The sequence below is a fragment of the Thunnus albacares genome, chromosome 3 (assembly GCF_914725855.1).
Source record: "Thunnus albacares chromosome 3, fThuAlb1.1, whole genome shotgun sequence".
NCBI classification, from domain to species: domain Eukaryota; kingdom Metazoa; phylum Chordata; class Actinopteri; order Scombriformes; family Scombridae; genus Thunnus; species Thunnus albacares.
Genome location: NC_058108.1, coordinates 23,987,174 through 24,013,340, shown reverse-complemented (window position 1 = coordinate 24,013,340; position 26,167 = coordinate 23,987,174). Strand labels below are relative to the sequence as shown.

Sequence of the window (26,167 nt, the reverse complement as noted above, 5' to 3'; positions counted from 1 at the left end):
TGTAGTCAGGGTTCAGTCATTGTCAGGATTGTTTTTTTTTTTCTTGCAACCCAAAATCAAAGAATAAAGCAACATCCCCCACAATTTAGTGGAATGTTATAATTTGAAAGGGACATGGATAACATGCTTTATGCTTCCTGTGAATATAATCCAATGAATCTAATTTCCATAAATGTGAATGAATGATTTCTGTACACTCCCTGTGTTAACACCTTAATTTGAAAACCGCTCGTAGTCACCTGTGTATCCTTGCGTCAAGTAAGACGCAGTTTGATAAATTGTATCGTATTTGGTGTGCTCGGGTAGAATAAAGACATCACAGCCTCTTTTCAGGACAGAGTTTCATCCTGCAACACTTGTCTTTAGACAATGAGACATGTAACAGAATAAAGTCTCTAACTTCCTGTTAGCTCGCGCTGGGCCGTTCCAATACATTTACCGTAAAGGTAAGAATACGCACGCACTCCAAAATTTAGGGTCGGCTGTTGCGAGTGCCGTCCCGACCGCAGCAGCGGAGGAGGAGGAGAGGACCGCAGCGGTGTAAAACTGTAGAAGTATCGTCTTTACGCTTCACTACACGGACAGACGTCGCAGCTGGATGATCGTATAACCTGATTAGAGCTCATCTCGATCGGCTGTATCGCGGTTTTCTCCGCAAAACAACCGACATCGGCACAGGCTGACTGAGTCGCACCTGACACGGAGCATGGACAACAAAGCCTGATCCAGCACTGCGCCGTGCGGCAGCGAAGCAAACCGAGCCAAGCTGCCGAGGAAACCTCCAACAAACTAATTTATCTAAAAGCTTTGTACTGCACACAGAGACGTTGCTGTTGCATAAGGAGGTTTGTGTGCACGAAATTTAGTGTTTGGACTGCCACATATCGCTTGTCGCAGGCCGTTTCGGTCCTATCCGTGCCGTGCTGGTTTAATTATAGTAGCGACACTTGCTTGCGCTCTTACTTTGGCTCGGACATCCATCATTAGACGATATTTTTAAGGGTCGAAGATCGCTCAGGAAAACATCAGGCCTCCATCGGCGGTTTTAATAATTTAATAATCCTTTGTGGACACAATCACACACATCCAGATCGGACTAGTTTGATGGTCGCCGTCAGCAACCCTGTGTGTTCAATGTTCCCTTAAAACAAACAGGAGAATTATGTGGGTCAGTCCCGAAGATGTGTTACTGGCGGGCGCATTATGGATCACCGAGAGGGCGAATCCATATTTCATCCTCCAGAAACGAAAGGGCCACGGAGGTGGAGGCGGAGGACTGGCGGGTGAGTCCCATCTTTCTGTGGTCACGGATGAACAACAAACAATATTTATTTAAAATTCAGAGATAAGCGATGATGAAAAGGTGATTGAGTGACAGCACGTCAGGTGGAGTGTGTTTTGTTGATGATGATGGACATCAGGAAACACATGGACGGGTAATGTGAGGATCACGTGACTAATCAGCTGTCACAGGTGGCCTTTCACCTGAATGTGCCTGTTAGTAAAGAAGAGTTAAGATCTCTGTTTAAGGCCTAATAATTGATGTATTCAGATCCTTGTCAGCCTGAAATAAAGGAGGCCAAATCAAGTGTGATAACAACGAAGTGCAAAGTGCATCACGTATCTAAATTCATCCATAAAATATTATAGTACAAGACAAATGAGGTGTCTTGCAGTTGGAGTATACTTATTCCTATCTGCTAGGAAAATCTCAATTTAAACATTACAAACAAACAAAAAAACAATAGCAGACTAGGGTCACTTGTGCAGCTGCTAATGTCTGTGGAGTCTCAACAACAGTGAATCCACTGTGTTTGACCACCAGCCAGAGACATGGTCTGTTTGCTTGCTCATGCTGAATCATTCCCCTTCTTCCTTCTCTCACTCCTCCTTTCTCTTGCTTATTGCATCCAAAATGGGTCAAGCAGCAGCAGGAGGAGGAGGAGGAGGAGGAGGAGGAGGAGGGGGGACAGGTTATGGAAATCACGGGCTAAGGTTCACAGCTAACAGCCGACTGTCCTGTTTTCTATTTTACGATTTTTGAAATTTGGTTCATTTCTTGACCTGGATTCAGCTGGTTGAAGACAAAACTGAGCAGATCTGGTTACAACGTGTGACACTTCCTCAGGCTTTACAGATGAGATACTGTTGTGTAAATAAGGAGGATGATTAACAAATGTTGATACATGAAAACCTCCATTGTTCAGGTCCTGATTATGACATTTATATGTGGTGCAGTCATTTGTGCTCAACAAGCAGCCAAATGTCACCAATCATAGCAATAGAAATCAGGATTATTGTTATTGCTTTGGATTCAGAGCTGAACTGAAAAATATTTATCTATCGCTGAGAGATCAGTGTTGATTAGCTGAGTTTCTGTTCCCTGCTCAGATTTTCTCACTGTGCGTCAGTCAGTGTCACTGCTCATTGAGCTCTAACACCAATAACTATGACAAGAGTAAAATCTCTGCTGTTGAGGACCAGCCTGACTTAGAGGTGGCTGATAAGGATAAAAATCTTCTATGATATTCATTTTATGTTACAGTATTGATATATATTGATTAAAAAATGTCTCCTGAGACCCCTCATCATAGGTTGCATGTCAATGAATAGAAAGCCGTTCAATTGAAGAATGATTGTCCCTTTGATTTGAGTTCTGATGAGATAAAACTGTCAAGTATTTCACAAGAAAAGAACAAAACGTAGAGAAAAATCCAAAAACAGACATTACTTTATGTTGCAAAATTTTGTTTTTTATTTCTCATGCCTATAGTTATCCTGCGAACCTTTAGATTCATCTTGTGAGCCCTTGTGGAGGTCCAGACCCGCAGGTTGGGAACCACTGATAAAGCAACAAACATATTTGAGAAAAAATCTGATGGAAATGTCTGTTTTTAGTTTCTTCAGAGATTTAAATATATGATAAATCAAGGTATTGCATAACATTAATGCAAAAATCTAAAAACTAAAACAGTAGCGACATAATCTCTGATGGTATAAACATTTTTATTGTTTTACGGTTTATATCAACATATTTCCCAACCCTAGTCTGCCTAATAAAGGCACAAAGTAAACAATAGCTTTTTGGCAGGTTTCAGACTGAACATACAACAGACTTGGGAACAAATTTAGGAAATAATATTAGTGATTTGATCCTCTGTGATATAAATAATTCAAAATTATCTGGTGAGTTCTTTCTGTGGCAACACAAAGTGTGCTAAGTGGTGCGAGGGGATGATGTCATTGTTATGTAAATGCTGAGCTTGCTGACTTGTACTGTGTGCCAGTTGGCACCCAGCGCCCAGCAACACTGGCTCTGTCCACAAGCTTTTCTTCCAGAGACAGGGGAAGACATCAGCAGCTCAGGCACAAATCTGCATATTTCGTTTAACTGGGGGTTCGAGCTCTAATGTCTGAGCTGGCAGACAGCCTCCGAGTTTTCGGTGAAAAATGTCAAATGTGTGTTTTGCTTTTCTCCACCAGATCGCTACACTACAGGCTGGCAGCATCATTAAACATCAGTACAGAGTTGTAGAATTTATGACAGAAAAAGTAAGAAATACTCCGGAAATGGTGAAGGATCTGATGTGCTCCTCCCTCATCTTTTTAACGCATAATAATAAATGGAAGCTGGGTGTCCACAAGTTACAGATTACCCAGAAACCCCTGAGGCTGACAAGTTAAACTGGATCCTGCATAAATTCTTTGTTTTCAAAGGTGTTTAACTCCTCATCAGTTCCTTCTTAACTCCCTTTCACCTCATTTATCTAAACAAACCGCATAAAGGATTTATCTTCGAGGCGTCTTTGGAGCCCTGGAGGAGTAACTGTAGTTTTCCTTTTAAGACTATAAAGGATAATATAGATGTTAAATGATGTTCATACCAGTTAAGAATGTTCTCCTTTCACAAAATGGTAATACAGCTGTCAGTATTCTTCCAATCGCTGCATGTAGATACAGTTTTACCTAACAAAGAGCACTGCCCAGTCGAACGTTTAATGTCATTTGCATATAGAGTTAAAGCCGCTAGGCTACCAGCTTCTAACTGTCACTGAGTCTTATCTTATACTTCACACGCTCAGTTCTTATAACCGAGTTTGCATGCGGTTGGGGTGTTTTGTAGGTGAGTGCAGAGAGGAAGCTGGAAGTCTTAAATCCACACTCTGAATGTATCTATAAATATGTTGCTGATGTCTTTCACCGAAGAAGAAAATTGAATAATACTGTTTTCATCAGAATCAAAATAAACTCAGAAACAGGCCACTATGTCACTTTTTGCATAACTGTACACAATGGTGCTTATAGCTTATAAAAAAAAAAAATTGCACAATAATTCGAGTCATAGTGCAACGTATTTCACAATCCAACTGGTAATTACTGTATGTTTGGAAGTGTGTCATGTCAGAAAGATACTGACCCTGTTCTTTGTCAGCTAATCGGTTATCTTGAACTTTATGACTCGTGCTTTATGTCGGTTGACTTAGAGGTGTTGAGAAATGGTGGAAAACACTTTTAATCACAAATGTGGATGCACTGAAACTTGCATGTGATGATAATGATGATGATCCAGGCTTGTCTCGGATTCCTGTTATCTGAAACAGTATTGATTAGAAGTCTGGGAAAGATTGTGGTCCTTTGTGTGCTGAATGCAAACATCCTCCACCAGCAACCACCCCACCCCCAAGCAGATATTTTTATTGGCAAAAAGAGGATACAAACAAATAAACAAATGAAAAAACAACATGTAGCTTTTCTCTCATGCTGTTGGTTTGGTTTCCTGTTCTTTCACTGAGTTTAAAACACTAATGTTACAGAGAAGAAGATCTGTTTTGATCTTAAAATAGGGAGCTTATTGTGGTTTTGTGTCTGAATGGAGAGAAGCACAAAAACATCACATGATTTTTTATAGCCTGTTCTGTTCAGAAGGAGACTGTTCGCTATGAGGAGTTTTCCAGCCACCCAGAGATGATAAACAGAACATCTACCATTACAGCTGCTTTGTTTCTGGCCTTGTGTGTTTCTTTGTTTTGTTGGCTGTGCAACCCACTCAATCAGTGTGTGTGAAAGGAAATTTATCACTGTAAAAGGCAGAGGTGTGAGTCGGAACATGCCGTCACACGGGTTGCTTGTTGAATAACAACAACAACCAACTCAATGTTCTCTACATATATATATGGATTTTTTTTTTAAAAATGTTTGAAAAACACCTGAATCTACACAGATGTGAATAAAAACTAGCTTTCCTACTCTCTGTTTTGGTTTCCACTTACATAAGTTTGACACAAGGAGGTAAGAGGATGGATGTTAAGTGGTCTTACACCCTCCGTGGTCTCCTTTCTTGTGCGCAACCCCCGAGTTTCCTGCGTTAAACCTCAGCGTGCATGTCGTAGGCTGAACCATTCATTACATGCAGTGTAACGAAAGTTGAAAAATCGTCGCTTTTCATGAATTTTCACCGCAAGACTTCAGGAAAGAACTGAAGACACTCGTGTTCAACACATCCTCATAATGAAACGACCACATAGGTCGATTGTACCTGAACTCCAGAATCACTAGTAGGAGCGTTTTCTAATATGCCGCCTCTATTGGCAGTAATTGTAAAAAGTAATTCTGTTTTATGGAGTGACTGTTTAGGTTTTGACACAAAAAACACACGGTTAGGTTTAGGGAAAGATCACGGTTTGGGTTAAAATGATCACTTGAGACATGGTGTGGGTTAAAGTTACTTCCTAAAAGTTACACAACCTCCATCATGGCAACAGCAAACAACACGACAATCGAAGTTACGGTTTTTAAAAAGGTGTCCCGACTCGTGGTTGGAAGCAGGAGGTGAACAGCCGTCTCCTGCAGCTAATTCCACTTTCTGACATCTATTTATACGGAAATTTGACAGCTTTATATTGACATCATCTGATCTGTGTCATTTCCCCGAGTCACGATTACTGCAACTGCTAGATGGTGGAAACTTCAGGTTATTTTTGCGGGTTGAATTTTCAATCTATACTCTTGTTTTTTGCTTGTGAGGACGGGCTGTTAGATTGTTTTTCTTAAGCATTCTTACAGGGAAACAAAGCTTACTGGAAAACGCATATAAGCCCTCTCTGAGGTCAACGTGTGAGCAACTGTTGCACTTTGGCTATTTGTAGTGCTGTTATGACTGCTGAACCTTGTGATTTTTCTTTTTGTCAAAGGGGAAGTTGTCTTCACACCAACAAGTTGTTTGTTTCTCACAAAGGCACTTCATCAAGAGTCAGACTGTATTATCTCATTAGTTTTGGTGTGTTTAAGACTCCACTCAACGACAGCTGATAGTCTGTTTTATTGAATTTTTTAGCCCTGTGGATACAGTTAAGTAACAAATACAAGTTAATATTTTATTTCTTTATTTTTGTATGTAGTTCTCATGACACATGACAGGAAGGCAATCAATACAATTTAGCATGGTAGTCACCTGTTCCTCAAGGCCTAAGTCGCTTTAATGCTGTTTGCTTTAACATTCATCAGAACAAAATGGTGAGAGGAACTGATATGTTCAGTATGACAAGAGGAAATAGGGGGTATATAGATATAAGGAAGGCAGAGAGGATAATGACAAGTAAAAGTAGAAGGGAGACAATTAGAGCAAAGGATCCAGTCCAAGGTCTTTTAATAACATCAGAAACTATGTGATGGAAGTTCAGTGAGTCTGAATCAGACAGAGATACTTCTTTCAACACTTCTGTCTTGCTTGTTTTCCTCTGAAAACTCTGAAAACATTTCAGTTTCTCTGACTTGTCTCGTTTCTTCTCTCTACCCTCCTCCCCCTCCTCCTCTCTCTGTGTGACTCACTCTGTGTTTGCCCTGATGAGCTGCTGAACAAAAATAACCTGTCTCTCTCATGGCAGTTGAACCTATAGCTACTCTGAAGCAGGGAGAATATTAGCTACAGCTACAAGGGCAGAGCTCATCAACAGCCTATAGCACAGGGATGCTCAATTGCTTTGAAAATGGTATCAACATTGTAGTATTGCTAACTGGTTTCCAAATAGAAAGTAATTGATGTACTTCCTTCTAAAAGGTTTGCAAGTCATAAGCTATGAACATGACTGTTTGGGTTGCTAGGTTGTGAAAAATGGCAAGTCATTAACAAGGTCAAGTAATTTAATATTTTAATAAATCATTAATAAAGGATTTGTATAATAACCCATCAAGTCTGCTGTTGTAACTGTTAATAAACTGATGAAAATGGGCTGCGGTCCAGATGTTTTGTAGCTCTTTTTCAGGATGTAACTGATCAAATTTTCTATTGTTGGGTCAAGGAGCTAGCTAAAAAGACAAAGATGGAGGAAGATTACTTTAGCCTGACATTGTGTTCATGCTAACTGATTTCTTGTTGGGAGCAGGATTATTTTGTTTTGTTTTGTACTAACCAATTACCAGTAAGTGAAGCATCCGTCCCACCAATGTCATGTTTATTTGACACAGCAGCTGCTAGGAGCAGTTAACGTTTTTTTCATGTTGATTTAAGAGTCGTTATCTCTGTATGTGGACTCACAGCATGACACGCTTGTCGCCATTTTTCTTGTATGCGGCCTGCTTGCTAGCTGGCTCTGCAGGAAGATGCTGTCAACGTTCCCTAATCTCACCTACAAAGCTCTGATTGGTCGATTGTTTCTCCGGCTGGCGGAGACGGCCATCAGCGGGTGCGATGCCAGACTTAACAAATCAGAGATGTGGGTGTCGATTCTGGAAGCAGAGTAAAACAAACAGAAGCCAAAAAGATTTTTCTTTTCACAGCCTGGTGAACTAAAAGTGGTTCTTAACAGCGGATTACATAACCGGTTAATAAACCATTATTAAATTATTTATTAACCATTAAGCTATTAGTTAAAACCTTTTATAAAGAATGAATTATTTAGGAAGTGCAACCCTTATTCTGTTTTTATCTAATCTGACCTGCTCTAAACATAAACACATTTTTCTTTTTGTCAATACCATGCAGCTCTAGTGAAGCTTTACAGTAGTATCACACTGCAGAGACACATCTTTTATAAACTAGTTTTTTCCATTACATTATACATGACCTCGTTCACTGTGGCACCGTTTTTCTGTGAGTCAAACAGCAGAATCACATTTCTTCTTACAGGTTCTTTCATCCTCTTTCACCTAATTAACCTGTCAATTAGTTTCACACTGCCTGTTCTTACTGCTGAGCTTCTATTATCAAAATCACATGAAGTCGTAAATAGCCCATCACACATTTAGCAAGTCTAACAAGTAAACAAATGCATTAATGCAGAGCACTGACATTTAAGCCACAGGATGTTTTTATATGCTCAAATTTTAAACCACAAGACCTCATGGGTTTCCCCTTCCTTTTAAGCATAACAACATGGTCTAAAACTATTAAAGCACTTGATTTGTTAGGCATCTCACAAGGCCATTTATGACTTTGGTGATACCCATGAACATTTGTCTGTAGGTCTGTTGTTTCACAGCTGACCAAATTTATAAGTTAAGTTCATTTAAACGAGTTTGAAGTTGGAACAACACAGTAAGTTCTTTATTTAGCCTCTGTGAAAAGACTGAAGTTTATTTGTGTTTCTCAGTCTTTAATCAAAGTATTTTTGTCTCTCACAGGTTTGCTGGTGGGCACCCTGGATGTTGTCCTGGACTCGAGCGCTCGAATGGCCCCGTATAGGATTCTGTACCAGACCCCTGACTCTTTAGCTTACTGGATCATTGCTCATGGTATGCACACTTAAACTCACAATTTAGGGATACAGGTACATTTCAGGGAAGGCCCCTCTGTTGTTTTCATACCCCTGCACGCCCCACCCCCCAGCCACCGCACACAACACATGATGTTGAAACATCCTGCCTTTTTCCATGTGTGCTGCCGAATGCCAAGCATTACATCATGCCCCGGTGGTTTTAAAGAGCAGGATTACAGGATACAGGGTGCCGGAGTCGATGCTCAAATATATGTGTGTTTGTGTGTGTGTGTGTGTGTGTGTGTGTGTGTGTGTGTGTGTGTGTGTGTGTGTGTGTGTGTGTGTGTGTGTGTGTGTGAGAGAGAGATTTGCCCGCATATCACTTGATGGGGTTTCATTATGATTTCATATCATCTGCTGGTTTTCACACAATGTAATCTCCATAATCTGTGGATGCAAACTGACATTTGTGGTCTCCTGTTTTTATGGGTGAGAGTGCTTAGTAGACAGTCTGTGGCAGTAAATCATGCAAATTAGGAGCCGCACACCAGACTGATTAGAATCAGCACTCTTTTTTTTTTTGTTACTGTGATGTGTTATATCCGGTTTTTTTTTTACACTGGATATAAAATTACCTCAACCTTGACAGTTCCAACACAGAGCTAGGGCTGCATCTATCAGTTATTTTGAGTCTACTGGTGAAATTTTCTTAAAGCTCCCAGTTGACATAGTCGAAGTGCTTGTTATGTCCATCAACAATCACACAGAGATATTCAGTTTACTATCATGCAGACAAAGAAAAAAGCTGGAACCAGTTAATTTTTGACACTTTTGCTTTAAAAATGACTTAAACAATTAATTGATTATCAAAAATGTTGCTTATTCATTTTCTGCAGATCACCTTTTAAAGTTAAAGTCAAAGTGAGCTTTATTATCATTCAAGACCACACAACAAGGAGTGCAAAGCAGAACAAAGTTGTGTTTCTCATACTTCAACATGAATAAGACAAACTAGGACAGTAGACACAAGCCTATAGACATGCGCAATGTACGTACATCTTATTGGTAAATTGACTATTAATTTCAGTCCTACACAAACCATTTGGTGAAAAATAACCAAGAGAGAAGAATCTGAGGCACCTTGAAGATATAAATAAGTTAAAAGCCTTCACTGGAAGCCAGATTTTGGCCTCAGACTCTGATAATGTTTGTGTGCTGAACTCCGTTACATTTACACATGGACGTGTACAGTTGTTCAGTAAAGTATCATTTGAATGCTTTATTTACATATATTTACATACAGTATACAGTATGTGGGATTTCAAGGGCAATAGCATGCAACCCACAACATTTGGGAGTGCATAGAAACAAATCAAGATGATGCTTAATCAGATTACAGTATTAGTAACGGAAGGCTGTAATTAGTTGTAGTTTGTCAAATGTCATTAAGATGGGACCCTATTTAGACGCCGTGGCAAAGTTGAATTTATTTGGAGATATATGTAATATGTGTACAGTAAATTTTGAATATGAGATGAATATTGTTTGTGCTGCCCATCTGAAATGGAGGCCTACAAAAGACATGAAATGGCAATGGCTCCCCTCTTCCCCTCCCTCTCCACCCCTCCCAGTTCTCCTCAGCCCAGAGATAGCAGGAGATTGGAGCAGTCTTGAAGACATGGCTAATGCAGTAGATGTGCACTCACTGAAGGGCTGTTTGCAGCAGTGTTGAGGGATAATGGTCCACAGTGGCAGCCATTACAGCAGTCAATTTGTCCTGTGGCCGGAGAAATCTGTTTTAACCTTACTGCTTACTGATAACAATAACAAATTGGTCATTTCAGTGTTGCTGTTCAAACATGGAAAAGAAGATACACATTTCATTTTACTCTTTGTTGAACTCATTCTTTTGCCATCATTGGCATGAACCCGACCTAAAATAGGCAAACAGGGTCTCTTTAATTGTTTAAAAATATAAACTAACTCTCGTAAGAAAAAGGTTGAATCATTGCATAGTATTTGTTATAGAAATGAATGTGTGATCATAACCACAGTTTAGTACCACTTATTTCTGAAACATAACACCTTCAGTGCTCTGACTTCCCCTCCTCTGCAGGAACCTCCCGTAAAGAGATCACAGAGCACTGGGAGTGGCTGGAGCATAACCTGCTGCAGACTCTCTCCATCTTTGAAAATGAGAATGACATTACCACCTTTGTCAAAGGAAAGGTCCAGGTAACTACCCATCTTCTACAATTAAAAGAACACAGAACATAGAGCACATTACATACTTTTATAAGTTCTGGGTCAAACAACAGATTGAAAGCTCTACATCAGATATTGTCAAGTATACACCATAGAGTGAGCAAGTAATATACTGTATATAGACATAAACACACTGACTGAGGTTGTTGTTATCTGCAAGAGTCAATCCACTTGTAGACTGGACCAATCAGAGCAGTGCTGAGTAACACTGATACTTCTGTAAGAGGACTAAGTATTTTAATACTTGGGAAAAAAATGACAAAAAGCAAAAAGATGGAAAGATATAGAGGGGAAAAAAAAGTTTTAATAGAATGTAGAAACAAGACTAAGAGTCTACGGCCGCTTTGTGAGGTGCTTTAAGCTAAATGCTAACATCATGCTAACAATACCTGCTGATGTTAAGCATGTGTAATGTTTACCATGTTCACCATCTTAATTTAGCATGCTAATATTAGCTAAGTAGCACTAAACACAAGACAGCTAAGGATGATGGGAATGTTGTTAGTTTTGTCAGTATTGTATGAATCACAATTTTTTCTGAGAGTGACATGAATCTATGTAAAGAATTTCATGGCAATCCATTCAATAGTTGTTGTTATATTTCCGTCTGGAACAAAATAGTGGATCAACTGACATTTCCATCTCTGGTACGTGGCTGAAACTTAATTATTGCATGTTAAATCTAACACATCACAAAAAATCAGTTAAATACAATACATGAATCAACACAAATTATCCAATTAACTAGAAACTTCTACATAGAAAAATTGTAAATAGATAGAATATAATAATGTGGAATTAGAAATCTGTGTTTTTACTTAAAACATCAATCAAAATACTGCTGTTGCTCCTTACTTTAAGTCCTAGTTTTCATGTCCCAGCTCATTACCTTCTTTTGTCTGTTTCCATCTTGCTGCAGGGCATCATTGCAGAGTACAACAAGAACCACGACGTCAAAGAGGACGATGACACAGACAAGTTCAAGGAGGCCAGCGCTAAATTTCGTAAGCTGTTTGGGATGCCTGACGAGGAGAAACTGGTCAACTATTACTCCTGCAGCTACTGGAAGGGCAAAGTTCCACGGCAGGGATGGCTCTACCTCAGCATCAACCACCTCTGCTTCTACTCCTACTTACTAGGAAAAGAAGGTTGGATATTTTCTCTTTTTTTCCCCAACCTTATTTCTACTGATATTTCCAAGCAATATCAATCAGTGGACTGACATAGACAACACAGTCATTGCAGGATCTTGCAATGACATACTGTATGTAATGGGTTACATCCTATAGGCACATTAAGTGTATATGGTCATCTTTCTTCCAGTATTTTAATTATTGCTTATATCGTAGTCTTAAGGTAAAGGTCAGATACAACATAAAATGTAATAATTGACAATTGCAATCGAGTCCTTCTTGGTTAAGGGGTTTGTCTGCAGCTATTTCCATTTCAATGTGATGCCTTTTTCAGTTAGTAGCACGCAAATTTCAAAGAGACTCTCGTCTTGTTCCATGAATTTATCTGGGATTTTTGCCCAGGGATAATCTGATAAAAGAGCAATCAACTTCTATTCCAAATACTTTTATTATTTGTTTGGAATCCTTGACGATATGCTTAAATCAAAGGACAAGCCCACAAAATGTGAAAGTGATCAGACATTTTTTTTAACAACACAGCCTACAGCATTGGTTTTGTCCGTGAGAAAACGTTTTGTTTAAATTTCAGCTTTGGAGTCACAAGAAAACAGATTATGTTCTTCCAACAGATCTCTCACCACGGCTAGATTTGGTTTGCCTTTGTCTAACTAGACTAAATATTATTCTAATCTTTTTCTCAGATATCTCGAGGCCTGATTCTGTCTCCCATTTCTTTCTGACATGGACCCAAATATTTAGTTTCTATTGTACTGCGTAATCTTGATATTAGATGGTGTGTTGTATTCCTCTGTGAATAGTCGACTAAATTAAGTTAACTATCCTCCATTTGTTTAATTTCTTAACTAAAATACTATCTGACTTGGAAATATCTGGAGAAGTCTTTTTTTCAAGGCTCTATGTCTTTGAGAATCCAGACTATTGTGACAAGTCATAGTAAATAAGCTGTCACACCCCTCTCTACTCAATGCTTAAATGGCATATAAAGACCAGAGGGCTTAAATTGCATCACATGACCATATTTTTGCATGCTCACCATATCTTGATGGCTACCTTAGACCACGTCTTATATCTGATATCTCTATCTTAATGTCTCTCTTTCCCTGTCAGCCAAACTGGTGGTGCGTTGGGCAGATATCACCCAGCTGGAGAAGAGCGCCACGCTCCTGCTGCCTGATGTGATCAAGGTGAGCACACGCTCCAATGAACACGTCTTCTCCGTCTTCCTCAACATCAATGAGACCTTCAAGCTGGCGGAGCAGCTGGCGAATATCGCCATGCGTCAGCTCCTGGACAACAAAGGCTTTGAACAGGACCGCTCGCTGCCGAAACTCAAGAAGAAGTCACCCAAGAAGGTTTCAGCACTCAAGAGGTAAGAGCTGATGAAGAGCAGGAACGCTTATGCTCATCAATAAAAAATGCTGTTCATACATGTTTACGACATGCGGTCGATTGAACATTAATGTGTTATAGCATAGTGGTTGGTTATCCAGATAATTCAGGACAGAGGGTTGAAAGTCTAAAACAGTGACGCAAGTTTGGGTGCAGAAGCACAACACCAATGTATTATGAAACACAAGGGTGCAGTGATTTTAAGCTCTGGTGGGTCTTTGTGAGCCCTTAAAAATGGCCTCAAATTTTGTTTATTCAACCCATTTTATGTAATCATGACTTAGTTTCCCTGCAGTGTAGCGTTACATCTGGGGTTGTGCGATTGTTGGTCTTGCGAAACACTTCACTGTGTCTACACAAACACTTCTTTGTCTGTATCTTCATACACTCATCCATCTTGCATAACATTTGGAAAGGAAACCGTCCACTGGGATCTAATTGTTGAAAAATTGTTGAAAGTTTTTTTTTTTGTTTTTTTTTTACCTTTTCTTTCATCACCTTTTTGCCATATAGACATTATAATTATGCTAATATCTGGATGACTATTTTGACTATTCCAGCCTCAATCCAAGCTGTAACATTATATATTTGTATGTTTGTGCAGAAGTCTGTCATCTAATACAATTCTTGCTCTCTGCATCCTTTAGGGATCTGGATGCGAGAGCTAAGAGTGAGCGTTACCGGGCGCTCTTCCGTCTGCCCAAAGATGAAAAACTGGACGGTCACACAGACTGCACCTTGTGGACTCCCTTTAACAAAATGCACATCCTGGGACAGATGTTTGTTTCCACCAACTACATCTGCTTCACCAGTAAGGAAGAGACGCTATGTAGCCTCATCATCCCCCTACGTGAGGTAGGTCGTTCTGCCTAAATGTTTATTTGTTAACAGCTTGTAAGATGGTAGATTTAAGTGTTATTATACCTGGAAGACATAAAGCACTTGCATCTATAAAGAGGCGCACACACCCATATACACACATAATGCAGCTGTCAGGCTGAATCACAATCCATTTTACAGCTCTGGATTGGGTCTTTGTAAATTCATAACTTATTTTGTGTTCAAACTCCTTCCTAAGATTGTAGTGAGTTTCAACTTGTGATTAACGCAGTCGTGTTGAACCTTGAAACTTAGAGGGTGTCAGACTTTATAATGTATAACAGTTGCTAGGCGACATCTGTAGTGCCATCCAATCAAAAGCAATCAACTATATAAACAGGAAGTCACTGTAGCGTCACAAGCTGTAACATAACTTCCTTTTTTTATTCCTATACTATATGCATACATGGAGAAATACATGTTTCAGAGTTAGTAGTATTTATGCAATTTAGATCGAGCAGGATAACGCAACTTAATCAACTTTACTTGGTCATTTTAATCAAATTTTTTGTAACTTGAAGTATATTGTGTTATTTTTGTGAAAAGTAATTTTAAATCTCCCCAATTTACACAGTTTCACAGCACTGCGATCAAATATCCCTTACCTTCAGTCCAAATGGGTTGTATATTAACAAGCTAACGCTAGCTTTGTTAGTTGGCTAGCTAGTGCTAAACAGTTACACCTGGTACCTGTAAATATTTAGTAACAACTAACACTCTATGTAACAAGTGCTTAATGAACATAGTCATTACAGCTGGTTACTGTGGTCTTTCTTCCAAATGATTCCTCTGAGACTGAGATTGTGAATGTTCCCCAACGTCTTCCAGGTGACCATTGTGGAGAAGGCAGACAGCTCCAACGTGCTGCCCAGCCCGCTCTCCATCAGTACCAAGAATCGTATGACTTTCCTTTTTGCTAACCTGAAGGATCGAGACTTCCTGGTACAGAGGATCTCCGACTTCCTGCAGCAGACCACCTCCAAGATCTACCTCGAGAGGGAACTTACCGGCAGCCTCAACAGCTCAGATGACGAGGTAAGAATTGTTTGATGTGTTCCTGATGGTTATCCAGCAGGTTTATCCCCCAGGAATTGAATTTGTTTCTTAAATACTTGGTTTTTATATTAAATCTAGAAAATAATCGGAAAGATTGTACATAGTGGTGCTGACAGTGTCCGTTTAAAAGCTCCAAAAGGCTAAAGATGGCATGTGTACCCTCTAGGTTTACTCCCAGCATGGATCCCTGCTCTCCAGCAGCCCGCAGCACAGTTTGGGTTCAGAGAGTGAGCGAACATTTAACCTTAACGACAGCAGTGTGCCCACAGCCACACAGGCCCTCATGACTATGTACCGCCGCCGTTCACCCGAGGAGTTCAATCCCAAGCTGGTGAGTTAAATTACACTCTGTCAAGAACAATCAAAAGCATTTAATCTCATCAAGCGTGGAACAGTGCGTAGTAAGGCCTTGACTAATAACGTTCTGCCCTGTTCTGCTTAAAGGCTGGCAGTTTCCAGTTTCACAATTTCACAATGTGTGGGCTAAATTTGTATATTTTTTACACTCAAAGTTAAGCTGCAGCAAATAAAATACTGAAGCTAGAGTTGTGGTTTTTGATGATTCTACATGAGCTACTGCATCTCACAAATGTATTTCCTTCTCTGCTCAGGCGAAGGAATTCCTGAAGGAGCAGGCCTGGAAGAACCACTTCACTGAGTTTGGACAGGGGGTGTGCATGTACCGCACTGAGAAGACGAAGGAGCTGGTCCTCAAAGGGATTCCTGAGAGCATGAGAGGGGAGCTCTGGCTGCTATTCTCTGGTGAGGGAGGCCTAAAATACACATGAGCGAGCATACAGCACTGCAAATGATTCAGCCTTACACTGCACCTAATGGGACCACACCCTGTGTACTACGTGCTCGTACTTAAGAACAACACCACATGATACATATTTTATGCAAATGTAATTAATCCACAGAATCCTATGGAGGAATACACAATGGAAGAACAAGATAAGGATTTTAGGAGCTGATGTGAGACATGAATACTCAGATATGAAGTTACATCTTTTTAGTTTCTCTCAAACATTTCATACAAACTGTTAGATATATTATTTTCCTCTGGCATAAAGCTGCTCTTATGTCACCACCTCCCTGCCCCTTTAGAAATAAGCAAAATCATTTATTTAAAATGATAAAATGATCACATTCACTACTTTCATCCTCTGTAACCCTTAAAAAGCAGCAGACAGTTTAATGGTTTCCAACCATTTTGTCTTGTGGACCCTTATAATGTCCACTTGTACCCCTTATGACAAGAACTGTTGAGCATTTTTTTCTTCTCAGATTGTTTCATTTTAAAGACCCCTTGAGACAAGACAAAAAAGTAATTACACCTTTAGAGAAAAGTCTTAAAAAAATAAACATACTCTTTGAGGGGATCCTGACTCCCATGTTGGAAACCACTGGTTTGAGCTGAGAGGAGAGTTGAAGAAAAAAAATAAAGATTAAGATAAAGCAGTATATTTCTAATGTTATGATATTATACTGAACTTCAAATATGAACTTACTGTGTCTATATGCACAAATTATTTTAGAAAGCAATTCGGGCTACTTTTAAAAACATGTTTTCATTATTAATTTCTGTTGGTTTCATAGGTTTTAAACTAGTAAATTAAAAGACTTGGTCATGTCAGGATACATTTTACTGACATCAGTAATGGCACTATTGTAATCATCATGCTGACAACAGAATTTCTTTTGGAGGAAATGGGGTTTTAAAGATTCACTTGAAGTAAAAAATATATATATATTTTTTTTTTTCCACGAGTGTCTTTATACAAAATTATAAACCTATCCATCAAACATTATCTGAACTGGAAAGTTTCCATTACCTGTCAACTATACAGAGAACCTCGTAGCTTTTGACTCTCGTTCTTTAACAACACGCTGCATATTCAGGTATGCACAGGCCCCAGATTTTCCTGTTTACAAGCACAGTCATGTGCAGCTTGTACTCACCCTCACCTAATGAGAGCCGGGTTATAATAACAGCTCCCCGCTCTCTCCCCTGTCACCTACTTATGGCACAGTCTGCTTGTTGTCATAGCTGCATTGTGTTCACCTTAGTCACACTTACCTGCACTCTCTGAAAGGAGTTTCCTTTACACTAATCTTCCAGGAAAAAAAAAATACCATTCTCATTCGAAACACTCAGTTGTTGCCTTAATAGTGTCTATATTTAGACCAAACAGTATAAAAACCAGTTTGGTGAGCTTCTCTTCCCGGGCATGTCCCACTAACATGTTTACTGGTAATGGTGAGTAAAACACAGTTATCTCAATCAAGTCGTGGACTGATATGAAAATATCTGTCTTAAATATTTATGAGTGAAGTTACTCATGTAACCCAGTGAATTTGTTATCAGGTCTTTATGGTGTGTAAATAACAAATAGCAGTGTCATTTGACTAACGGCCCATTTGTTAATGTCTTTGTTTACTGCACATTTCCCTTCTGTCATTTAACTTTATTTAACATTTATTCAGCCTTTTCACTCTTTTAAGCTACAACCATTACTGTCTCAAAGCTAGCTTGAAATCAGCAGCTACTCTCTTTTTTTAACAGAGATACCAAAAAAAAAAAATATTGTTAAGCAACTTTTGTGAGAGGTGGTGGAGTCTAGCATTTCATAACAGTGTGCACAATGATACGTAAATACTGCAATACACGATGACATAATTGTAAAATTGAAACTTAGATAAAATCAGTTTAAGGTTTTGTGTTTACTAAAATGGGTCATGTAGTTTACCACACTGTAAGAATAGCTTTGAATGAAAGCATAACAGATGTAGTATTCTGACTGTGTGTAGATGTTAACAGGAATAATGTAAATGTAATGTAGTCGAGTGGATGGAAAAAACCCCACTAATATTATCTTAAAGTTAATCTCACCAGTACAATCCTTAATCCTTATTTTGTCCGTTTATGTATTAAGTTTTATTGGATAAGGGTTGGACGTAGAGAAGAAAACATCTCTAAAAGAATTAAATGACCACTTGATCTTTTAAATCTAAACATATGCTTTCGTAGAGTTATTAAAATTATTGAAAATTACTTTGTTGCACTTTTGAGTTACAGAAGTGATCACATCCTCGTGTATATATCCTGTGATAGATACTGTACATCGCTATTTTTGGAATATTGGTTTACACCTTTTTAATGTTTTGTGTTTTTAGGGGCGATCAACGAGATGGCCACCCACCCCGGTTACTACGAAGACCTGGTGGAGAAGTCGATGGGCAAATACAACCTGGCAACAGAGGAGATAGAGAGGGACCTGCACCGCTCTCTCCCCGAGCACCCTGCCTTTCAAAACGAGATGGGCATCGCTGCCCTCCGCAGGGTCCTCACCGCATATGCATTCAGAAACCCCAACATTGGATACTGTCAGGTTACACACGTTCTTGTTTCGATCCACATGAACTAGCAGAAAACTGGCAGTCCGTGACAGGATTTTTTTTTTTTTCCTCTCCCCAGGCCATGAATATTGTGACATCGGTTTTGCTGCTCTATGCCAAAGAAGAGGAGGCTTTTTGGCTGCTGGTGGCGCTCTGTGAGAGGATGCTACCCGACTACTACAACACAAGAGTCGTAGGTCAGTATTTTCATATTGTTATGGGATTGTGGGTGTTTAATTGATGCTCTCAAATTGATGAAAAATTCAAATATCTGTATGACCATCTTAATCTGACAGAGGGTTGACACTTTTCTGTTTGCCATGATTCTCTTTTTCTGCCTTCTTGGCAAGGTCTCTCTTGAAAAAGATTGATTTTAATCTTAATGAGACATTTATCTGCTTAAAACAAAGGAAAAGAAAGAAAGATCTTATTCATTTACCATCCACCTCCTCTTCCCCAGGAGCTTTAGTCGATCAGGGGGTGTTCGAGGAGCTCGCTCGCGAGTACGTTCCCCAGCTATACGACTGCATGCAGGACCTTGGGGTCATCTCTACTATTTCGCTCTCCTGGTTCCTCACCCTCTTCCTGTCTGTCATGCCGTTTGAGAGCGCGGTGGTGGTGGTAGATTGCTTCTTCTACGACGGCATCAAGGTCATCTTCCAGCTGGCGCTGTCCGTGTTGCACGCCAACATCCACCAGCTGCTGGGCTGTAAGGATGACGGCGAGGCCATGACTGTACTGGGCAGGTAAGGAGAGGCAAAAAACATCAGATATCATTGTTTTTGGATATTTAGATTGTCTTTATTGGTCTCAGTCTGAGTGACAAACTCTTCCTACAGGCCTGATTTTTTTTTTTGGTATCATATCTTCCAACTGTTTGTGTATTGTAGGTACTTGGACAGTGTGACCAATAAGGACAGCACCCTGCCTCCCATCCCCCACCTGCACTCTTTACTGACAGACAACGGAGAACCACATCCAGAGGTCGACATTTTCAAACTGGTCCGCAGCTCCTATGAGGTATTTGACCTGGGTGATACTGTAATGACGGCTGATAATGTCTACCTCTGTGTTTTGTCTCAAGAAACAAAACAAGACCAATATGAAATGTTTAAAAATGCCTCTAATGGAGCTTTGCACACATCTGTTAGTTGGATATTCTTTAAAGATGTGCTGATGATTTATGAGCATGTGACTCCACAAGTCCTTCTGTTTGTCTGCCCAGTTATCTGTACATTTGTCATCTATTTGTTACATTTTTGCTAAAGGAAGCCATTATATTATTGTTGTCACAGCTTTCAATAAGATGCAGTGTGCGTTCAGTTTATCCCATTTTAATGTTTTTCATGTTGAGAGGCCCATATGGATTCCTCTTTGCAGTCAGTCTGTACTGTAAATGTTTTTGTAATTCTTCAATAAATCCTGATTATTGTCTCCAGTCATCCTTGTTGTTTCTAAATGTTTCTTGCTCTCCTTTTTGTTTAAGAAATTTGGCTCCATCCGTGCAGATGTGATCGAACAGATGCGTTTCAAACAGAGACTGAGGGTCATCCAGACTATTGAAGATACAACAAAACGCAATGTGGTATGAACCTACTGACTTACTATTATAAATACTGGAATGGGTTTGAAAAAGTAAGCAAGTACAGTCAGATTTACCAGCTGTATTTACTAGAATTTTCTTGCTGGCTCTTTTGTGCACTTTAAAAGACTCTAGTCTGCAGGTAAAATTAGATTTGAGCAATGAAGAAGAAAGAATTCTAGTGATTATTAGATATTCTGCTCCTTCTTCACACTTATTATACAGTTATTCTCTGTTTGTTTTACTTAATGTATTTATATTGTGTTTCAGGTCAGAACTATTGTAACAGAGACTGCCTTCAGTATTGATGAGTTGGAGGAGCTCTTCGTGCTCTTCAAGGTGAGTTACAGCTTCGATATTCTCGTTGTGAGACCTTGTAAAAGCACCTTCTCACCCTTTGACAGCATTTGTGGACCTCCAGCTTCCACTTACGGTCGTGCTGCCACGCTAAAGCTTTAAGTACAGACAGGAAGTCGATGCGTCATTTGGTCTCTAAAGAGAAAAATTAAATGGTAATGTTTTGACTATTTTTATCTAGCATAAGCTATTCTCCTGTGCTGCAGGCCTGTAAAGATTAATTTTAGTGGCAGTGGCAGTGTTCATAGTGATTGAGATTATTATTGGTTGTTTGTTGGTTAAGCCTCATTCTCATCTTTAAAATTGGCCTCTTCAAACGCAGCAAAGAGCTTTGTCCTCATCTTCTCTACAGTTATGTTTTTAATACTTCGATTTGATTGCATATGATCTCCTAAAGTTTCTACCCGACTCTCTCTTTCTCTCTCTCCAGGCAGAGCATCTGACCAGCTGCTACTGGGGCGGCAGCAGCAACCCCACAGAGCGCCATGACCCCAGCCTGCCCTACCTGGAGCAGTACCGCATCGACGTGGAACAGTTCAAAGGCCTGTTCAACCTGCTGTTCCCCTGGGCCAACGGAGCCCACTCAGACCCCCTGGCCGTGCGCTTCTTTCGTCTCCTTGATCAAAACGGAGATGCCCTCATAAATTTCCGGGAGTTCATCAACGGCCTTGGTAGGTACAGAAAGGTTGTGTGTGTGTCCTTGTAAATACTCGCTGTTTATTTGATAAGTGGATGCTTTTTGTGTGATGATCTTTATTTATGGTAGTATTGTACCCAAGATGATGTATCACAGTTGGAGGCAGTTCAGATGTGTTCAATCTCTAAAGGCTGCTGGTGTGTTGTAGGTGTTCTGTATCATGGCGACCTCACTGAGAAGCTGAAGCTCCTCTACAAGATGCATGTTTTACCTGGTGAGTGTGCATTGATGCAGTTCACTCGTCCTTGAAAGTTCGTCTTTAGGGAGTTACATAATATATTTCCTTCCAAGGGAGCAGGATTAACAGCTGTAGAGGGTAGAGACGGCTGAGTGAAGGCTGTGAATGAGAGAGAATAGAGTATACTTTGTATTCTTTAGTCTCACTTCACTGGGCAATTCACTTTCTCAGGATTTGTCTTTGTCAGCATGTTTCCAAATGAAATAACTGGCATTAATCAAAACTTTAACTATTCACTGTATTTTAAATTCAGTTTGTTGTGTGGCCTGGCTTTCATTAACATTTTGGCAACCTGGTGACATGGTTTTTGTTACCATCAAAAGTAACTTTATGTTCATATGTCATTGTAAAATGTATTAAGGTTGTATATGGTTGGATTAAATGAAAAATTAAATGACAAAAAAATGGTTCACATGATGTTTTCATATGCAAAGTTAAATTTGGACAAATTCTTTTCCATCAGAGTTCACTCATGAACAGGAAGAGCCTGACTCTGCCTTTGAGGCCACTCAGTACTTCTTTGAAGACATCACTCCAGAAACATCCATCGGTAAGGAGTTTAACTTTATTATAATTTATTATTTATGTCACTCTCAGGAGTATAACAACATCAATCACTGGCCTTCATGGAAATGCTGTTTAAAAATGATTGTGCAGGTATTTCAAGAAAAGCTGTTTCAGCCAATAAGACATCAAGACACCGTATTCTTCACTTGTGTAAATATGAGTTGAGTGTGTGTGTGTGTGTGTGTGTGTGTGTGTGTGTGTGTGTGTGTGTGTGTGTGTGTGTGTGTGTGTGTGCGTGCGTGCGTGTGTGTATATGTATATATATAGGTTGTGCTTTGATGTGCAGTTTGCAGGAAATGCAGCTCCTTTCTGAGGAGTTGATCGTGTTTTATTTGAAATGGACGTCTTAATTAGCTTTTAGCAAATATTCACTTCCACTAGGTGACATGTTGATTATAGCAGGAATATAATCTTCATGTTTCTATTGACAATAACAATATTGACAATATTGGTGCAGAATTGTTGCTATTCATAATACTGAGCACTTGAGATCGTTATGGTCTTTGCATGAGAGTAGCTTGTTTTTGTGGTTATGAGCACATGACATGACTTATGGGGGACAATGTGGTTGCATTAGTTTTGAAACCACAGGTATCGCCTGCAGCCTGCTTTGTGCATGTTGACAGTGTTAAAAGCAGATGCACATAAACAAATGTATATACAAATTAAATTATGCGTGTAAGGCTCGAGCCTGCAGGGAGTATCTTGTTTTCATTTACTGTGATGTTGAAGGAATATGCAGAGGAGAGAAAAACTGCCTCAAATGTCTCTGTTAATCTGACAGCTCTAAACCTGTGAACAAGTATCATATGTGTTACAGTGTATGGAAATAACTGCATTTGATCAAATGTGATATCAGAGACTTCGGAGGCTCCGATGTTATGGTGTTATACCACATTAGGCAGTAAACAGTGAACTGTCAGGGGTGTAGAGAAGTAGAGCAGAACCAAGTGTATAATATACAATATGCTTGTCTTCAAGATATAGAGGATGCTTCTAAGAACAAATCGGCACTGAATGTTCAGTCAAGCTACTGAAAATGAATAAATCTAACAGTCTTCTTACAGAAAATGTTCATTTTGATAAATGTTTGATCTCAGTCATCCTCCTCTCTCCTCAGGCCAGGATTCAAAGTGCAGAAGTGAGAAGGATGATGGCTTTGTCAGAGTTACATTCAAGACTGAAAAAGGTAAGCTACATAGTCACATTTATTACAAAAATATTATAAACACCTGAGTATAGAGATGTAATGCAGTGTATCATATAAACCTATTAGCTTAAGATGAACAGTGAGATGTTTGAGCCCATCTAAGGAGCAAACATTTCAGGTGTGAAATTGCCCTTGGTCTTGATCAGCAACAAACAAGTTTTTTGTTGGGTCAAAAAGAACAAAAAAAGAGGCTTAATTCCTCCTTTTTGAACAACTCACAATAAACAGTATATCTCAATGAAGCTATAAGCATACACTTAGAGTGAACCTTATTTATTATGCAAAACACTGATGTTAAAGGCCACGTTCTTATTTACTAGTGAAAATGCCATTTATGTTATCATTTCTACATTTTTAAATAGATTTTCTCTTAAATCATAACACAGGAATCAGAAAAGAAATTGGTCTCTTTATTACAACATAATGTAATGTGAGTTTATGATTAAAATACTCCTTTATGTTAATATTATAACACATCTTTGTACATATCACAGTGAAGAAACTGAACACTCCTGATTACCGTCATTACCTGAAACTGTGGAATCAGGAGACGAAGCCTAAACTGGAAAACACAAAAGACCTTCCCAAACTGAATCAGGTAAGACTTTTACTCTCTATACGATGTTTATATACAGTGTGTGTAGAAGAAACTCAGTGGGGTATAACTGACCTCATGTTTTTTCCTTCAGAGTCAGTTCATCGAGCTTTGCAAGACTCTCTACAGCATGTTCAGCGAGGATGTGGCGGAACAGGAGCTCTATCACGCCACAGCCACAGTCACCAGTTTGCTGCTGGAAATGGGAGAAGTGGGCAAGCTCTTCTCCTCTGGTAGAAAGGACCACAACCAGGAAGGCAAATCAGAGTCGAGCATGTGTATGGGAGATCCCAAAACCTCACAGGAAGCAGGGCCTGATGATGTGTTCCAGCAGCGGGATCAGGAAGACGCCTTTGTCTCTGCAGGTCTGGAGAACAAGCCGAGCCCCTGTGAGGAGGAGAAAGGGGACGAAGGCTGCGAGCAGCTGCCACCTATGCAAGACATCAAGCTGGAGGACTCGTCTCCAAAAGACACAGGCACGTCATCCGCCATGCTTATTTCTGATGATGAAACCAAAGATGACACATCAATGTCATCTTACTCGGTGCTCAGCGCAGGCTCACATGAGCTGGATGAGAAGCTGCAGTGCGAGGACATTGCAGACGACACGGTGCTGGTGCGCAGCGACAGCGGGTCCAACGGAGAAAGAAGTAACCGGCCTCACGGCAGCGGACCTCACAGCCGAGGGCTGCCTCACAGCACGAGCATCGATAAAGACTGGGCCATCACGTTTGAGCAGTTCCTGGCCTCTGTGCTCACTGAGCAGGCCCTGGTGCATTACTTTGAGAAGCCAGTGGAGGTGGCGGCTCGTATAACTAACGCCAAGAATGTGCGTAAAGTCGGGCGCCCCCTGCTGTCATCAAGTGACTATGAGATCTCGCTATCCGGCTGAGGCCTCTAAGGAGATTTCACACAGAGACTTGTGCTGTTTTAAAAGGGAAACATGATTATCAGTCATTGGTGTAAAAACGTCTCAGTGGGTTTTAGAGGCTGATGAAGGTAAATGTAAAATGTGTGTGTATGATAGTTGAATGAATGTGACCAAAAACTGCTCTTAGCAATGTATTTTATCAGATGTGAAAGACTTTTATTATAACAATCACTAGATTCTGCCCAGCTAAGAGGAAACAGCACATTAATATTAAGGTTTGCTCAGATGAAATCAGTGTGTACATGTAGTAGCTGTACTTTATAAGACATTATGCATAGGTGTTAATATTGTAATCTCTAGTACTCTTAGACTATAGATGTAAATGTCCACAGATACAGTACAGGTTCAAACTGGGATATTAAGAGTCTACGTACGATCACCTAAAATTATACCTGGTCAAACTATTGCTTCCTTACTTTAAATCCTTTTTTGCTGCTAATCAATACTTTTTCTTTAGTTTCTGATCAAATGACAATATGGGAAAAAAAAACTAAACAATGCTGTGAAACTTCAAAAGGAAAGTGAAATTTCAGGTGTTATTGTATAAATTGTTCTTTTGGCTCCACACGACTTTGAAATGATGTTTCACTTTGGCAAATCACATTTGCCTTTTTCACACACAAATATATGACCTTCTACATATTCACTCCGCAAAATAATGTGCCCTGTAAATGTTCTAGTTATTTTTTTCAAATTATTATTGGTAATAACAAACAACTATAACAATAATGGAAAACGTAAAAATTACACAACCACTGACTCGAATCAAAACAAGTCATTTCTCATCTGTTACGATGGGCAAAAGCATTTTTGATGGTCCAGGAATTCAAAGGAAAGTATGTGTGTGCTACAAAATAATTACACTAAAAAATGCTGTTGTATGAAGAGCCTGCTCGTTCTTTGTTTACATCATCATGTGATCCACTAATATGTATTTGCTTGCCTTTTGCGTAGCTGTTGTCTGCACTCCAAACTGAAATGTTGGCCTTTTTTAACATGTTTTTACCTTCTTGCTCTGTATATGATTACATTGCTGTTTTTTAAGTTGTTTTTATGTGAATAATTTTTATTTTATATGTCCATTTGTCTATGCTCTGGATTCTGATGCATTGAGAGTCACTCCATCGAATTAAAATTACAGTATGACCAATTCAA

General features: G+C 39.6%; 1 protein-coding gene across 1 annotated transcript; it reads left to right on the top strand.

The window, feature by feature from the left end:
* The first annotated feature begins 467 nt into the window (after positions 1-467).
* Positions 468-26,167, top strand: tbc1d9 (TBC1 domain family, member 9 (with GRAM domain)). Its single transcript, XM_044347169.1, has 21 exons — positions 468-1,283; positions 8,620-8,730; positions 10,810-10,928; positions 11,878-12,106; positions 13,220-13,481; positions 14,149-14,356; positions 15,209-15,415; positions 15,603-15,767; positions 16,048-16,198; positions 18,614-18,828; positions 18,915-19,032; positions 19,296-19,581; positions 19,726-19,855; positions 20,322-20,420; positions 20,688-20,756; positions 21,205-21,445; positions 21,620-21,685; positions 22,173-22,259; positions 23,397-23,465; positions 23,981-24,084; positions 24,176-26,167. Exons 1-21 carry the CDS (start codon positions 1,163-1,165, stop codon positions 24,971-24,973), a joined length of 3,855 nt encoding a protein of 1,284 aa, XP_044203104.1. The 5' UTR covers positions 468-1,162; the 3' UTR covers positions 24,974-26,167.